The sequence below is a fragment of the Dryobates pubescens genome, chromosome 12 (genome assembly GCF_014839835.1).
Source record: "Dryobates pubescens isolate bDryPub1 chromosome 12, bDryPub1.pri, whole genome shotgun sequence".
NCBI classification, from domain to species: Eukaryota; Metazoa; Chordata; class Aves; order Piciformes; family Picidae; genus Dryobates; species Dryobates pubescens.
Window position 1 is genome coordinate 2,946,046 of NC_071623.1, and position 17,990 is coordinate 2,964,035.

The window sequence follows — 17,990 nt, forward strand, 5'->3', positions numbered from 1 at the left end:
TGTCATCCTTTTCCTATTCACCAAACCACAATCAATTGAGGAAGGACTGAAGGAGTTGGGGCTGTTCAGTCTGGAGAAGAGAAGGCTCCAAGGTGACCTCATTGTGGCCTTCCAGTATCTGAAGGGGGCTACAAGAAGGCTGGGGAGGGACTGCTCAGGATCTCAGGTAGTGATAGGACTACGGGGAATGGAATGAAGCTGTAGGTGGGGAGATTCAGGCTGGAGGTGAGGAGGAAGTTCTTCCCCATGAGAGTGGTGAAGCCCTGGAATGGGTTGTCCAGGGAGGTGGTTGAGGCCCCATCCCTGGAGGTGTTTAAGCCCAGGCTGGATGAGGCTCTGGCCAGGCTGATGTAGTGTGGGGTGTCCCTGCCCATGGCAGGGGTGTTGGAACTAGATGATCCTTGTGGTCCCTTCCAACCCTGATACCATGATACTATGAATTAGAAGATCACAATTTAAAATGTCACCCTAAATACTTTAAGAAGCTTTATAAAAACATTATCATAAAGTGCTCCTCACAAAAGCACCTAAACAAGAATCTGAGAGAAATACCTATTAGGATGTTAATTTACCTAATTGCTGCTGAGGGCTAAGCTGTAAGGCAGCAGTGTAATTTGTGGAACTGTCAACTTAGCAACCATACCACCCAGGAAAAACATTGTTCCACAGACATGGCCCCAGCAGTGCATCAACTGGGCCCACAATGCATATGCAGAGGCAGCCAGCAGTGCTGTGGGGATTTGAAATAAATAGATGCTAATGCCACCTGGAAACAAGAGCACTGGCAAGGGGGAGATGTGGATTCTAAGGGAAGAGATCATCCCAGGCTGTGTCCCTACCACAAGGGAAAGCTTATACAGATTCACCTGCTTTTTACTGGGATAAAAATAATTTCCCACTAGAAATAACTGATCCTTGGAACAGCTCTTCATTCTCCTCTCTGGCCTTGAACATACCATATGGATAAGCACCTTTCTTTCCCCTGTCTCCAGAAGAGGGGCTCAGAACAACCATCATACCACACTGAACATAGCAAAAAAAAAAACCCAAAAACTGAATAGAATAGACCAGGTTGGAGAAGACCTTTGAGACCATCCAGTCCAACCTATCACCCAACACCATCTAATCAACTCAACCATGGCACCAAGTGCCTCAGCCAGGCTCTTCTTAAACACCTCCAGGGATGGGGACTCCACCACCTCCCTGGGCAGCACATTCCAATGGCCAATCTCTCTGTCTGGGAAGAATTTCTTCCTCACCTCCAGCCTAACCCTCCCCTGGCACAGCTTGAGACTGTGTCCTCTTGTTCTGGTGCTGGGTGCCTCAGAGAAGAGACCAACCCCCACCTCGCTGCAGTTGTAGAGAGCAAGAAGGTCTCCCCTGAGCTTCCTCTTCTGCAGGCTAAGCAACCCCAGCTCCCTCAGCCTCTCCTCATAGGGCCTGTGCTCCAAAGGTGAAACAAGCAGCTAAAGCCTTCAGTTCTGCAAGGCCTAATAAGGAGGCCTCATGAACATTCAGCTGATAGTGTCTGAGTAAGGAGGTTACTAACATGTACTAGCTCGTTTGGCAGTGGTCTCCCTCTTTGCTCAAGTGTCTGGGCAGTGCTCACAAACAGGTTTACCCAGAATGAAAGGGGACAGGCTCCGAGAGCTCCTTCTCCAGGGAGAGGCTGCCTATGGCCTACGCGGCCTTCTCTCCACCAGCTACTGCGTGTGGTGCTTCTGGTGGCGTACCAGCTGGGGCTGGAACCGAAAGCTTTCCCCACACTGGGTGCAGTGGTAGGGCTGCTCCCCAGTGTGGATGCGGGCATGCTTGATGAGGTTGGAATTGCCGCTGAAGCCACGGCCACACTGGTTGCATTTGTAAGGCTTCTCCCCTGTGTGGGTGCGAGTGTGGTTAATGAGGTCAGAGCTCTGCCCAAAACATTTGCCACACTGACCACAGGCATAAGGCCGGACACCGGCATGGGCTCGCTGGTGCTGAATGAGGTGGGAGTGTTGGCTGAAGCTTTTCCCACAGGCCAGGCACTTGTAGGGCCGCTCGCCGGTGTGCATACGCTGGTGTTTGATGCACGTGGAGCTGTCACTGAAGATCTTCCCGCACTCGCTGCACACGTAAGGTTTGAGCCCAGTGTGAATACGCTGGTGCTTGAGGAGATTGGAGCTCTGGCTGAAGCTCTTCCCACACTCAGCACAGGTGTAGGGTTTCTGGCCTGTGTGGACCCGCTGGTGCTGGATGAGATGGGAACTCTGGCTGAAGCCCTTGCCGCACTCCCCGCACAGGAACGGGCGCTCTCCAGTGTGCACTCGCTGGTGCTGGATGAGATGGATGCTCCGACTGAAGCCCTTGCCGCACTCGGAGCAGATGGTGGGCCGCTCCAAACGAGGAGCTTGCCGTGAGGCTGCTGCCATCCTTCTCTCCCGTCTTTTCACCAGGCTGATATCAGAGCAGGGCAGCTTAGCCTCTTCTTCCTCCTGACAGCCACCTTGCTGAGCTTCTGAGGAACTGTATTGACTTCCACAGCTGACCCCAAACTGTTCATCTCCTCCTCTAGACCCCACTGCCAACATGTCCTGCAGATCCGTGCTTGCAAGGTGATCTGGAAGGTGACCGAGCTCACCACCTGGAAAAATGTTTGATTAATTGTGATTGTTGGTGAGGAGTGGCACAGCAGAGAATGGGCAAGCTGTTATCCTAGAGAGCATGGTCTGCATCATGTAGATGCATGTAAAAGGAAGACTGGTAGCAAATGGAAACCTAGCTGCAGGAGAGACTGCATGGCCTTGTCATGTGGCCCAGAGAAGACTTGCTGTGAACAGCAGAGCCAAGGGCAATGTTACAGGTGTCTCCTTGCCCCTAGTCATCACACTTTGACAAAGTCATCACACTTTGTCTTAATATTCTCTCTTCTTAGACATACTCTTAACAGCAGGCTGACAAAGGCAAGCTGTCTGCCTGCCCCGAGGGGCAAAGAGCAGACCTCAATGTGAGCTGCACTACATGAAGTGGCTTAAATAACACTGAGGCAGCTCAAAGAGCATTTTCCTTGCTCTGTGTTTATAAACTTACCTAACTTGTTCCTTACCCATGTGCATCTCCTCCACAGGCTCATGATCTTGTTCTTCTTGGTCCATCTGGGCAGTTACGTCAGGTTCAGCAATCAGGAATCCTTCTTACAAAAGCAAACAAAAGCAATCTTAGTGTAATGTTCAGCAAGAGCTTGTCATATGTCTTAAATTCTACTGCCCCTGCTGAATATCAGGAACAAACTGAGATGTTGCATGAAAGAATGAAGTCAACTGAGCAACAAATATTTATGGACATCTTGTGCACTACTGAAGTGTCTGGTGTCAGACATTGCCCTTAATTCAGGGTTGCCCCGCTTCCAATATGTGATATACAACAGGACATACACCAGATGTGCTGGGCTTGGAATTGGTTGACAGCAATCATAGGTGGAAGCAAAAAGCAAAACTCAGATGTACTTAAATGTCTTTAATAGTGACAGTCAAGACTAATTACTTTCCTAAGATTATTTTAAATGAAGCTCTTTAGTCACCAGAACCTGATTTTCTTACGTGCTACTTCATCTCGTCTTTCTCGTCCAACACTCTTAGGCTGAGGTAGCAAAACTCAACAGAACAGGCAATTTGATGTCTGGTCTGCTCCAGCTGGATTCTCTTAGTTCCCATCTGGGCATCCCTACTGAGCTCCAACAATCACCATGAATGCAGCTCTTGGGCAGCGGACTCTTACAAATACAACCAGCACCAAAGACAAGAGTTTTCACTTAGCGTTTACTATTTTAAGGACCAGACCAGACAAATAGTAAGCAAGAGCAGTCAGCACCAAGAGGAAAAGCATTAACAGTTGCTGCAGAAAAAATGGGGAAGAACAAAGAAAATGGAGTGGTAGGAGTTCCACTTTATTTTTTAGAGTATGAATCAAAGATGGCAGGGAAAGGATACTACAAGGATGAACCTAGGACCAGAGAGTGATGGGCATCAGAGCTAAAGCTGAGATCACTTACGGGAATATGTTTAAGGCACTTCAGACAATTTTCCTCTCTTCCCCCCACCTTAATCTTTATAGTCACTTAGTATTAGTTTTTATCACTTCAAAAATATACTCCCTGAACTCTGCTTCAAGCTACCAATCTCTCTGGACAACCAATACCTCTGGGTAACTACTCAAGCTCCAAATGGAACTGACTGACTGGAGAGATGAGCTTTGGTGCAAACAAACTGTAAACTGATGCATGTCCAGTCCTGGACCACTTCATCCATCACCAACAGATACATGGCAACTGGTATCAGGTAAGAAGGGATTAGACAGTGTCAGAATCAAGGAGACAACTCACATGAAGGGAAGGGATTACAAAACCACCAGTCTTGAAGTCTCTCATTCTATGGAAAAGCTGGACAGAAATAAAGGAAGCAAGCAAAGGAGAAAGGCTGCAATCTTGAACTGCAGAACCATGCAGGAAAAAAAATCATAGAAAAGGAGCCTTAGGGGGAAAAAAAGAGTCTTAAAACTTAATAATCTGAGTCCCTACTTCAATTATTTGCTGAATGTTGAAGTGGACCACCCCTGCAAATGGATCATTTCCAGCAGTTCCAAACTGATATACAAAGGGAGGTTGCTTTCTGCAGCCCTACGGCCTTGAGGACTTTGCCACTAAGGAGAATTTCTGCTGCCAAGTTCAGCAGTACAAGCCAACCATTGGGATTTGTGTGTGGCAAGTCTGTGTGAGACTGGGTGGAGTCAAACCCACATAGAGACCTTCCCCCCAGGCAGCTAACCACAAACAGCAGGGTTTCTCCCTAAAGGGGACAATAAACAGGAACTTTGCAGGAGCAAATCCCTCAGCACTTCAGAGGTGGTACAGCATCTGACAAATGTCCAACAATCACCACCCAGGGAAACAAGCAAGAAGAATTCCTCCTCTATTGAGAGCAGCCCTGAAGAGGAGGCCTTTGGAGTGCTGGTGAATGGAAAACTGAGACAGCAATGTGCACTTGCAGCCCAGAAAGCCAATTGCATTGTGGCCTGCATCGAAGTGTGACCTGCAGGTGGAGGGAGGTGATTCTGTCTCTCTTCTCTGCTGTAGTGAGACCCCACCTGGAATACTGTGCCAGCTCTGGAGCCCCCGATGTAAGAAAGACATGGACTTGCTTAAGCAGGTCCAGAAGAGGGCCATGAAGTTGATCAGAGGGCTGGAGCATCTGTTCTACGAGGATGGTCTGAGAGAGTTGGGTTTGGTCAGCCTGGAGAAGGTAAGTCTCCAGGGAGACCTTCTTGCAGCCTTTTGGTACCTAAAAGGGGCTTACAGGAAAGATGGGGCCTGGCTCCTTATTAGTGAATACAGTGATAAGGAGTAATGGCTTTAAACTGAAAGAAAGTAGATTTAGATTAGATGTAAGGAAAAAATTCTTAACTGTGAAGCTGGTGAGGTGTTGGAACAAGTTGCCCAGAGCAGCTGTAGATGCCTCATCCCTGTAAATGTCAAAGGCATAGTTTGGGTGGGGCTTTGAGCAACTTGGTCTAGTGGAAGATTCCCTGCCCATGGCAGGGAGGTTGGAACTAGATGGTCTTTAAGGTTTCTTCCAATGCAAACCAATCTGTGATTACCTTCAGACCCTACAAAAATCTCCTAGCTGGGTTTGCCACTGACACATCATTTGAGATACTCAGGTTTGCTATGTCAGCTCAGCAGAAGGCAGGCAACCTCAAGTGAAAGGAGGGCACATTTCTTCAGGGAGCTCATCTGTAACTAGCAGAAGCATAGCCTTGAGTTTAATCATGCTACTGCTGTTATGTGGAAACAAACCCAGGAAGAACGTGTTGGTGGGTGTGTGGGGTCACTGTAGGCAACATTCACTGCTTTGATAAAACATGGTATGGAGGGGATCTAATCTGGACCTCCAGCAGGGTCTTTGCAAACATGCCATACCGTTCCTGGGGCCTTGGCTTTCACATGGTGAAAGCAAATATAGATTTTGTAGCTGCATCCTACAATTTATGTCTTTACCTTGGCTACTTTTTTTCTGTTCTGTTCAGGTCTGTATTCCTCCCAAGGCTGTACCGAGCTGTGGAGGTTAGAGGGCTCATCCTACTGTAGAGCTCCATGCTTTCAGCTTCTTGTGCTCCTGATGTGCTGTCAGTGGTGAAGTGCTCTCTGCACAGTCACACCATGAACCTGCAATGCATGAACCCGCAATTTAGAAGGTGTTCAAACCTTCCCCTTAACTATGACCTGGGACTGGTAGTGCTTGCCTTAAAATCAAAAGGTGAAGGCATTTTTTTGGTCACAGAAAACAATTATGCAGCTGTACGGAGTTCCGAAGCCCCCTTCCCTTTATCCTCAGATTCGTTTGATAACAGACGGAGCTTGTCAGCGACTGCCTTCCTGCCCAGCCCTGTGACCAGGGCCCTGCCAGGAATGCTGGCGGGGGAGGGAGCGTGCTGAGAAAGACACAGAAGGCAGAATGGGAGGACTACAGCGGAGCGCAGGGTCAGAGGGCCCAGAGGCAGGCTGTGTGCGGGAAGGGGCGAGTACGGGGTAGTATCTGGGAGCAAGGATTTTCCTGAGAGCAGGGGCAGGAATGCAGAGCTGCCTGTCTGTAACAGCGAACAAAGCACTTGGTGGTACGGGGGGCAGATACGTACTGGCTCTGCGGCAGGTGAAAGGGATGGAAGGGAGAAACGGCCATGGGTAAGGGATGCAAGCGGAAGGGTGGCAGCTCCACCAGAGTGGGGTCTTGAAAGGCACAAGCTGACCATCCCCTTCTCCGAGCTGCATTTTGTCTTCTGCGGGCAGCTCCTTCGAACCCAGGGCCGACAGACGACGGCTCTGGGTGCGGCTGGCCTCCTCCGAGTCGCGCAGGCACCCCGGGCCCTGCCCCTCGCCCCGTCCCGCCGCCGAGCGAGCGCGGGAGGCGCGGCCTGGCCCCGCCGCGCAGCGCCCTGCCTACCTCCGGAGCGCCCGGCGCGCCCGCCGCCGCTTCCCGCTCCCGGGGCAAAGGGCGCTTCCTGGGCGGGGCGGGCGGCGCCGCGCTCGGGCTGGGCCCTGCGGGGAGCCTTCCTGGCGGCCGGGAGCGCCGCCCGCAGCAGCGACCCGCTCTCTCCGCTGCTTGCAGGGCGAGCTTCGCCGCCCAGCGCCTCTCGGCTTGACGCCCTTCACCTGCGTGCCTGGGGACGTGTGCTGGGGCCAGGTGGCAGGAGGGGTGGGTTATTCGCGCCTAGCGCTGCTATTTAAGAACCAAGAGTAAGACTTAAGAATCCAGCGCCGCTTCCTTGGCTGTTGCCGGGAGGCAGGCCCTCGCACTCTGCAGGGTGTTGAAGCAGCACTGTTGTTTCATGGCCCATGTACAGATTGTGTTTGCTAAGGTGCGTTCCGTTGGAGCGGGCGGCTGCTTTGGCACCAAGCTGCCAAGCTCAGCTGTAGGGCAGGAAGGAAGCAGCTGAGGTGGGAGTGCGTAGGACTCGTCTGTGATACAAAGCAGGGCGCAGAACAGCTCTCACACAGCACCTCCTGGTGAGGACACCGTGCCATGCAAGGTCGGGGAGACAGTCACTTTGTTCTGCACTTGCTGCCTCATTTAGAGTTTCCCCAGGGGAAAGAAATGTACACATGGTTTTACCACATCATCCTAGCTTTCCTTAACTTCTCCAGGCAACTCATACCTGGAGGGGTGAAAGCAGGTGGCTACCTGTTTTCATGATATGGGGTAAGAAGTCTGAGAGCTTAGGTTTATGAATCAGTTCTTCCCTCACTTATGTTAGAGTTCTCCCTATGCAGTAGGTGACACAAGAATGGGTTAACATAGGCCTCTGCCGTTCTGAACCTAAGTTCATGGCCTGGAGACTCCCTTCAGGGCATTGGAACACAAGTGCTGGTGCTGAAGAGCTGTTGCATTGGGGTACACCGGACAGCCCTCTCTCTGGGCAGTCCCTGCCATGACTCTGCACTTAGAGCAGTCCCTGGCATGACTCTGCACTTAGAGCAGTCCCTGGCATGACTCTGCACTTAGAGCAGTCCCTGGCATGACTGCACTTAGAGCAGTCCCTGGCATGACTGCACTTAGAGCAGTCCCTGGCATGACTCTGCACTTAGAGCAGTCCCTGGCATGACTCTGCACTTAGAGCAGTCCCCACAATGTTTCTGCTTTCTGGTACGAACTAGGCTGTTGCACTTGGATATACCCACTGCATCACAGGCCTCCAGCACTAGCCCAGCTGGCTGCTTTCTAGTGCAGTGTGGGTGTGTTTGTTCCCTTGGCCTTGCAGAGCTGGAAGTCGGATTCCGTGGAGGCTGCATCTCACGCCTGACAGGGACCAGCCATCTGCGAGACCACAACTTTTCTTGTGGTGACCTGAATGCTTGCTGTTTTCTTGCCACGCTGAAGTGGGTTTCTCTGCCAGCTTACCAGGTAATCAGGAGTGGTTTGAACACAGAGAAAGCCACCCTGTGGCCACAGGCGGGAGACAGCAGATGCACTTCATGCCAGTAGGCCATGAATAACATGCAGCTTTTCACCTTGGCCTCTGTATCCCAACAGATAAATACACTGCTGGTTTGGGTGGTGGTTTTTCAAGCCACCACTTGCTCCAAGGTGATACATAAAATTAGCCAGCCTTTCTAGAAGCTAAACCACCTAAATAGATAGTCTGTGCTTAGCAGTAGTACAAAACAGTCTGGCCATGATATGAGGACCTGGAATGCAGAGAGTGTCGTAGTTTGGGCTGGGTGCCCTCTGCTACAGGGGTGTTTCCTGTGTCCAGAAGTCCATCCCAGTGGGTGGACTCAGGAAATTAGGTATTTCTACCATAATCCCTTGCACCACTATAAATTTTGCGGTGGGGTCTGGCACTTCCTCTTTCCTTCCCTCTCCGAGACTTGGTAACTGGGGGAGAGATCTCCCGGCCATGGGCCTGATTGGGCCCAAGGCCACAGGGGGATGGGCAGTCTCAGGCCTGGCCAGCTGAGACTAGCCCAGCAGAGGGAGGGGGAAGAAGGAGCCCTGGGGGTTTTGGATGCACCCTCAGGTGGGGTTTGGAGTCTTTCTGGGTTTACTTTGGTTCCTTTCTTGTCACTATGTTTCCTTTTGTGCACACTCACTGTTCTCTATTTAAACTCTCCACTACTTTTGCAATCCGTTTGTCTGAGTCGTTATTTCTGCCTGTGGTGGGGAGGGGATCTGCCCCAACCCATTACAGAGAGGTTTTCCAGCAATCTGGAAATCTTTCCTACTAACAAAGTGAAAAATACTCTCAAACTCTTCTGACTCTGTTTCCACTTCAAGATGTTGTTAGCAGGGCGCAAGCAATTTGGATTTGTCAGCAGCTGTGTGTCCTAAACTTAAGCCAGAAATGAACAGGGATCAGTGTTGTCAAGCTGAGGCTTTGTTTGCTAAGGTTTAAGCATCAATTTGCATTAAAGACTCTCTGATGACTGAGAAGTGATGACTGATATGGGCTCATTAGACTGATAGACTAATTTCACCGGCTGTGGACAGATGGAGAAATGAATGTCAACAAAATAAGATGGGAATACTGAATAGAATGAGAGGGAAAACATAGCCTCATAAATTTGCAGTGCAGTTCAGCTGACAGGCAAATTGCTCTATCCTTGTCATGCCCATAGTGTGTAGCATGTTTGCTGAGAAATGTGGATGGTTGAAGATCAATGTATGCACAGTCAAGGTACAAATGTATGCAAAAGGATGAAAGAGAGACCCTGGTTGGAATGGGCTGCCCAGGGAGGTGGTGGAGTCACCATCCCTGGAGGTGTTGAAGAGGGGATTGGACGTGGCACTTGGCGCCATGGTTTAGTCATGAGGTCTGTGGTGAGAGGTTGGACTCGATCTTTGAGGTCTCTTCCAACCTTAGTGATACTGTGATCCCTGGAGGTATTCAACAGGCGATTGGATGTGGCGCTTGGTGCCATGGTTTAGTCATGGGGTCTGTGGTGACAGGTTGGACTCGATGATCTTTGAGGTCTCTTCCAACCCTGGTGATTCTGTGATTCTGTGGTTGATGGGTCTCTGCCCTTGCAGGTTGTTGAAGCCATGGCTGATCAGATCTGGTGCTGGTGATAAATATTTCTGCTTTGCGCAGGAGACTGGACTCCAGAGATCTCTTCAGATCAACAACTCTGTGATTCTGTGGCAAAGATATGGGCGATTCTGGGTTACCATGCATGTGGCATCCTGCAGGCAATCCAAGAACTGAAAATTGGTAATTTGGGAGAAATCTTCAGAAACAGGTTTGGCTGTCTTAAAAATGTACAAAGGAAAAAACTCCACAAAATGGGTAATCTGACATTGCAAGGAAAAGTGAAGAGAGCAAAGTGTCTCTAGGCTGATGCAAATGGTAAGCCAGCATTTACTAGACAGATGCTATCAAAGAACTTATCACAGTCTCACAGTATAACTAAGGTTGGAAGAGACCCCGAGGATCATCGAGTCCAACCTGTCCCCACAGACCTCATGACTAGACCATGGCACCAAGTGCCACATCCAATCCCCTCTTGAACACCTCCAGGGACGGTGACTCCACCACCTCCCTGGGCAGCACATCCCAATGACGAACGACTCGCTCAGTGAAGAACTTTCTCCTCACCTCGAGTCTAAACCTCCCCTGGCACAGCTTGAGACTGTGTCCCCTTGTTCTGGTGCTGGTTGCCTGGGAGAAGAGACAACTCCCTCCTGGCTACAACCACCCTTCAGGTAGTTGTAGAGGGCAATAAGGTCACCCCTGAGCCTCCTCTTCTCCATTACATTTCAAACTGTATTGTTTCAGAAACACCACCATGGCAAAGTCTTAGCTGCATTTTTTTTTTTACTTCAAAAAATGTCAGTGTTTGAGAACTTTGAGCTTCAGCTGGGTAGTGATTTGGAAGTCTTTTTCTGTGTTTGTTACAGAATCACAGTATCACCAAGGTTAGAAGAGACCTCAAAGATCATCAAGTCCAACCTGTCACCACAGACCTCATGACTAGACCATGGCACCAAGTGCCACATCCAATCCCCTCTTGAACACCTCCAGGGACGGTGACTCCACCACCTTCCTGGGCAGCACATTCCAATGACGAACAACTCGGTGAAGAACTTTCTCCTCACCTCCAGCCTAAACCTCCCCTGGCACAGCTTGAGACTGTGTCCTCTTGTTCTGTTGCTGGTTGCCTGGGAGAAGAGACCAACTCCCTCCTGGCTACAACCACCCTTCAGGTAGTTGTAGAGAGCAAGAAGGTCTCCCCTGAGCCTCTTCTCCAGGCTAAGCAACCCCAGCTCCCTCAGCCTCTCCTCACAGGGCTGTGCTCAAGGCCTCTCCCCAGCCTTGTTGCCCTTCTCTGGACACCTTCCAGCAACTCAACATCTTTCCTAAACTGAGGGGCCCAGAACTGGACACAGGACTCAAGGTGTGGCCTAACCAGTGCAGAGTACAGGGGCACAATGGCTTCCCTGCTCCTGCTGGCCACACTATTCCTGATCCAGGCCAGGATGCCATTGGCTTTCTTGGCCACCTGGGCACACTGCTGGCTCATGTTTAGGCGCGTGTCAATCAGCACCCCCAGGTCCCTCTCTGTTTGGCAGCTCTGATCTGTTTGATTCTGTGGTTTTGACAAAGCAAATAGATGAATTTTAAAAGGTTCCTCACCTTTAAAAAGCCCAGCTTGCTCACATACTTGAAATCATGACCCCCCCCACTTCTAAGGAAGAGCTTGTTGGAGAAAAGCATTGAAACAGCCCTGGTGAGAATGACAATAGGTAAGGAGAAGTACTATATATGAGAGTAATACTTTGTCATTATTGCAGTAAGCTCTAGCAAACCTTCAGCTCTGTCATCCTCTTGGTATTGTAGTGCTGAAAGGACAGCCATACCTACCCAGCAACTTTTACAGTAACTCATTTGCACTCAGCAGAGCTGCCACCTGAATAGAAGGAGGGAAGTTCACTAAAGGCATATGAAAGATTGTGGCTGTCCACTGAAGAGTATTTCTTAAACTCATGTAATGATCAACCATTTTCACCTGCACTGAAAGGGCTTTTGGCGCAGAGCGATGCATTTATCACTCAGATATCACTGGCACTCTGCACAGCTGCTGAGAGAGACATGAATGTCAAGAGTTGTTTGCTGTCTGTCTTACTTCTTCAATGTCATTCAACAGGAACCACTACTCCAAGTATTTCAGCCTCATCAACACATGAAGTTTTCTGTAGCCTAGAGGATGTTGATTGTTAACACTGCAAAACATTAAGTGCAGTGCCTTCCAAGAAGATAATACCATCCCTTTGCTTACCACAGTTTTGGGGGTTGGTTGGTTGGTTGGTTGGTTGGTTTTCCCAAATAATTTCTGAAACAGGAATTGCAATATCATGGAGTGGTTGAGGTTGGAAGGCACCCTTGAAGATCATCTAGCACAACTCCCTGCTTGAGCAGGGTCAGCCAGAGCAGGCTACTGCCTAGGACCATGTCCAGTTGGGTTTCGAGTATTTCCACATTTCCATCACATTTCAGGGCAAAAAATAATAGGAAGCAAGCTAAGACCAAACAGATGGAAAGGTCAGAAAGCAAGCAGTTCCTGTACCAATGCTGAAATGCAACAGCCCAAAGCTAGGCATGTTCTCACAGAAAAACATGGAAAAGTGAACTGCCCAACAGCTTAGCAGCATCACTGTGCCATGTCCTGTTTTTCAGGCAGCTTCACTGTATTTCAAAGCTGCACCTTATTCAGACTGCAATATGTGCCACTACTCTGGAAAGATTCCAGCTTAAGGTATTAATACTATGCCTTGGTAGTAACTGCTGCTTTGAGCTTCTTGCCTTGGATGAAATCTGCTAACAGCCTTAAAAATGGATGCAGAGAGAAGAGCTTTCTGCCAGAAGACTCAAGGACACCTGTGAGTGGCTGGGGCTAGCAGGACCAGGGCAGCCCAGGAGTAATTGCAACCCTTTGTTGCTACGAGCTACTTGCTAGGTTTGATTCAAGCTCACCCAGACTGGATAAATGACAGCTTTTCCAAATCAAAACCAAACCAAACCCAACCTACCCCATCCCCCCAAAAAACCCCAACCCACACAAACCCAACCCCCCCAGAACCACCCCCCCCCAACCAACCAACCAAAATGGTGCATGTCCACAGACCTGCTATTTCTGACGTCTCATTTGGTTTACAAATGATGATACCTGCTCCCTTTTGGAAGAAATTGACCTGGCCACTTACATACAAGATGCAACATCAGAATTACGTTTGTGACCTGAATCACCACTGACTTTGGCAAGTTACATGCAGCTGAGGAGGTTTGCTTCGTTTGATGTTTAACTTTTCTAGACAACACAGCAGTCACTGGGGTGTTGCTTTGGTACATGCTTGTAGACCCGCAGTCTGTAGCTGGCATGCATGAAAGTAGCTGTGAATAACCTGTGATGGACCCATTCCCTCCCCCAAAATGGACAGCAGCTGTCATTGTGAGATTTTTAAGGCTCCCTAAATAAAATAGAAAGACACAAGGAAAAAAAAAAAAGATAAAGGAGTATAGCAGCTGGGAGTGGGAGAAGGGAAAGAGGGGGGAGTGGTGAGGAGGGAATCAACCAGAAAGTAAGCAGAGGCATTCCCAGCACTGGGTAACTGCAAAAAGAGAAGACTAGAACAAAGAACAGCTGAGCACACCTGCATGGATCTCTGTGTGAATTTGTCAGAGACAACCCTCAAGCTCCTATGCCTCTGAAGACAGCTGGCCATTGGACTGGTGGTGCAAGCTTGCTCGTGGGGGCTGTGTTTTATGTACATATGCATGTACTCAATAAAACATGTCAGCTGAAGGAGTAGCTGCCTTTATCTCAGTTGCTGATTGCTTAATTACCCATTCCCTAGAATGATTGCTTTGGCTGTGTTCTTACAAAATCAAGTGAGGGCTAAAAACTGGAGAACCCCCAAAGACTGAAAAACAACTGGAAAAACGCATTGAGGACTCTTTCAGAAGATGCTAAATTTTATTGACTCTTTAGAAGATAGATATGATTTAAATAGTTTGTTAGTTAAACAGTCTAAATATTTTTATTTCCCTAGGCAGTCTGTTTCCCCATACTGCAGAAAAAAGATGTTCACTTTCATGAGATGATGGCAGGCAGATGGTTTTCTGTGCCAGCAGAGTGGTGCCCAAGGACGCATTTGACCCTTTGAGTCCCCCCATTTCATGGCTGTGGCCAGTTCTGTGCTCTTCAGTTCAGTCTTCTCTTGGTGCACCTGTAACTGAGGTTACAGTTAGTAATAATTCATGACCCCTCTGACCCCTTCCTCCCCCATACCCCCCATACTTATGACTCCTCTGACCCCTTCCTCCCCCATGCTCCCCATACTTATGACTCCTCTGACCCCTTCCTCCCCCATACCCCCCATACTTATGACTCCTCTGACCCCTTCCTCCCCCATGCTCCCCATACTTATGACTCCTCTGACCCCTTCCTCCCCCATACCCCCCATACTTATGACTCCTCTGACCCCTTCCTTCCCCATACCCCCCATACTTATGACTCCTCTGACCCCTTCCTCCCCCATACCCCCCATACTTATGACTCCTCTGACCCCTTCCTCCCCCATACCCCCCATACTTATGACTCCTCTGACCCCTTCCTCCCCCATGCCCCCCATACTTATGACTCCTCTGACCCCTTCCTCCCCCATACCCCCCATACTTATGACTCCTCTGACCCCTTCCTCCCCCATACCCCCCATACTTATGACTCCTCTGACCCCTTCCTCCCCCATACCCCCCATACTTATGACTCCTCTGACCCCTTCCTCCCCCATACCCACGCATAACCAAGAATTTTCAAGGAGCTGCTACAAAGGACTTAAAAAGCATGGTTAGCTACTCATAAACATGAGCACTTAGATGCCTATTTCTGTATCTGTTTAGCCTGGAGAAGATGGAGATCAGGGGATCCTATAAATGCTTATAAATATCTGAAGGGCAAGTGTCAAGAGGACGTGACCATCCTCCTTTCAGTGGTGCCCAGCAACAGGACAAGGGACAAAGGGCACAAACTGGAACGGAGAAAGTTCCATCTGAACATGAATTAAAAGGTCTTTGGGGATGACACAGCACTGGAGCCGGCTGCCCAGAGAGTTTGTGGAATGTCCTCCTCTGGAACGATTCAAAACCTGCCTGGGCACATTCCTGCGCAACCTGCCCTAGGCGTACCTGCGTTAGCAAGGGGCTTGAACTAGGTGATCTCCGGAGGTCCTTTCCCACCCCTACCGTTCTGTGATTCTGTGTTATTCTGTGTTATTCTGTGATTTCCCCCCGCCAACAGTGGTACTGGGGCAGGCCCGGTGGCACTCCCCAGCCAGCCGCCGCGCTGCGGACAGCCTCGCCCGCCGCCTCTCCCCAAAGCCGAGCCCCGAGCGCTGCGGGCGGGCGGCCGGAGGGCGAGGCGCGGGCGCGCCGCCTAGCGGCAGCTGCAGCCACACACCCCGCCAGCCGGGCGGGCGCCACCTGCCCCGCCGCTTCCCCGCCTCGCCGCACAGCAGAGGCGGCGCAGTCCTGCCGCCGCCGCTTCTCCGCCTCGCCGCACAGCAGAGGCGGCACAGTCCTGCCGCCGCCGCCGCCGCTTCTCCGCCTCGCCGCACAGCAGAGGCGGCACAGTCCTGCCGCCGCCGCCGCCGCTCCTCCGCCTCGCCGCGCAGCAGAGGCGGCGCAGTCCTGCCGCCGCCGCCGCTCCTCCGCCTCGCCGCACAGCAGAGGCGGCGCAGTCCTGCCGCCGCCGCCGCTCCTCCGCCTCGCCGCACAGCAGAGGCGGCGCAGTCCTGCCGCCGCCGCTCCTCCGCCTCGCCGCACAGCAGAGGCGGCGCAGTCCTGCCGCCGCCGCTACAGACTCCGGAGCCCGCCAGCGGGCGGCAGCTGTGCCGCCAAACCGAGCGCGCCAGCAGGTGCTGATAGGCGGCGCGGAGGTTGCCCATGGGCTGTAGACACGTGGCAGGCGGCGGCGTGGGACCGGCGATTTGTCTGCCGCTACCCGCGCATGTTCGGGGGTTCTTCGCTCCCCGCGCCTGGGCAGGGTTGGGCGATGCTGGCCCTCCCTTCCTAGCTCTGCCTTTGCCGTGGTGGCTTCTGCGGCGGGGCTCCAGGCAGCCTCCGCGGCGTGCCGTGCCGGCCCTGCGGCGGGGAGCCGGCCTGTCCAGGTTCCCTCGCTCTAGGTGCGGTGGGTAGGAGGCGGTTAGGGACGGGTGTCGCGGATTGTGGCCCAGCAGGACTTGGCGTGGAGAAGGGGGGAAAGATCTGGAGGCAAAGGGAGCGATGCAGGGGAGGAGCAGTTGAGAGAGGTGGGGAGAGTGATGTGGAGAGGGGCTGGAAGAGGCTGCTGCCTGGGAGCTGCTGCGTGTGAGGCTTCCAGCGGCAGCAAGGGAGCAGGGGGCAGTGTCTGTGTGGCGCTGATGGGAAAGGCAGGACGCAAGCCATGCGCTCTCTTCTCTTTTGGCCTACGTTGCCTGTTTCATTAACGATGGTTTCCATGGTTGCTGCAGGACTGCCACACTGAGTTAAAGACTGAGTTAAAGACTGCATGTATGAAAGGCAAGTGCTGAGTGATGCTCCCTGTGAGACCCTTCCAAGGCCAGTTTGTGCCCTGCTTTGGCCAAAGGTTGTATTTGCAAGTTTGTATTCGTGTGGTTGCAGCTGCAGTGCCCTGACTCACCTCGAGACTGTAACTTGTGTTATCATTTACATCACAGCTTTACAGAATTTTTGTAATAGTGTTTTACTTCCCAATGTCTGAACATGATCCTCCAGTAAAGCATCTGATTCTCACTTGTGTGAGGTTTCTGTACCTGTGGGCAGTATAACCTATTGTCATAGGTACTGTGTCCAGTTCTGGGCCCCTCAATTTAAGAAGGATATTGAGACACTTGAATGTGTCCAGAGAAGGGCAACGAGGCTGGGGAGAGGCCTCAAGCACAGCCCTGTGAGGAGAGGCTGAGGGAGCTGGGGTTGCTTAGCCTGGAGAAGAAGAGGCTCAGAGGAAACCTTCTTGCTGTCTACAACTCCCTGAAGGGAGGTCTCTTCACCCAGGCAACCAGCACCAGAACAAGAGGCCACAGTCTCAAGCTGTGCCAGGGGAGGTTTAGGCTGGATGTTAGGAAGAAGTTCTTCCCAGCAAGAGAGATTGGCCATTGGAATGTGCTGCCCAGGGAGGTGGTGGAGTCCCCATCCCTGCAGGTGTTTAAGAAGAGACTGGATGTGGCACTTGATGCCATGGTTTAGTTGATTGGATGGTATTGGGTGATTGGTTGGACTTGATGATCTCTGAGGTCTTTTCCAACCTTGCTGATTCTATGATTTCTCTGTTACAGTTAAGCTGAAAATAAAATCATAGTGGTCTGGAAGAAGAGCCTGACTTACATAATGGAGAGGTGCTCTGACATGTGGAAGTTTAGCAGTAAAGCACTGTAGTTTGTACCTCATAGAATCATAGAACTGTTGAGGTTGGAAGAGACATTTGAGATCATCAAATCCACCTGCTCACCTAGAGCCCACAATCCCACCATTGCTGCTAAAATACTACCACTAAACCACCATCTCCCTGCACAGCCTGCTCCAGTGACTGATAACCCTTTCTGTAAAGAAAGTTTTCCTCATACCTGACCTGAACCTGGCACAACTTGAGGCTATTTCCTTTTGTCCTGTCACTTGTTACATGCGAGAAGAGGGCTACTCTGACCTTGATCCAGCCTCCTTGGAGGTAGTTGTAGAGGGTGATGAGATCTCCCTTCAGTGTCCTGAGGACAAAAACCTCAGTTCCCTCGGATGCTCCTCATGAGACTTGTGTTCAGTGCCTTTCATCAGCTTAGTTGCTCTTCTTCGGACACCAGCCCTTCAATATCCTTCTTGTAGTGAGGGGCCCAAAACTGAACACAGTATCTGAAGTGTGGCTTCACCAGTGTCAAGTAGAGACCTAGATCTCTAGAGGCCTAGACCACACTATC

At 50.9% G+C, this 17,990-nt stretch overlaps 1 protein-coding gene across 1 annotated transcript; it reads right to left on the reverse strand.

Moving 5' to 3' along the window:
• Positions 1-1,695: 1,695 nt before the first annotated feature.
• On the reverse strand, positions 1,696-2,853 carry LOC104299533 (zinc finger protein 436). The gene has a single exon (XM_009899698.2). The coding sequence runs from the start codon at positions 2,568-2,570 to the stop codon at positions 1,704-1,706; it is 867 nt and encodes a 288-aa protein (XP_009898000.2). The 5' UTR covers positions 2,571-2,853; the 3' UTR covers positions 1,696-1,703.
• Positions 2,854-17,990: the final 15,137 nt, after the last annotated feature.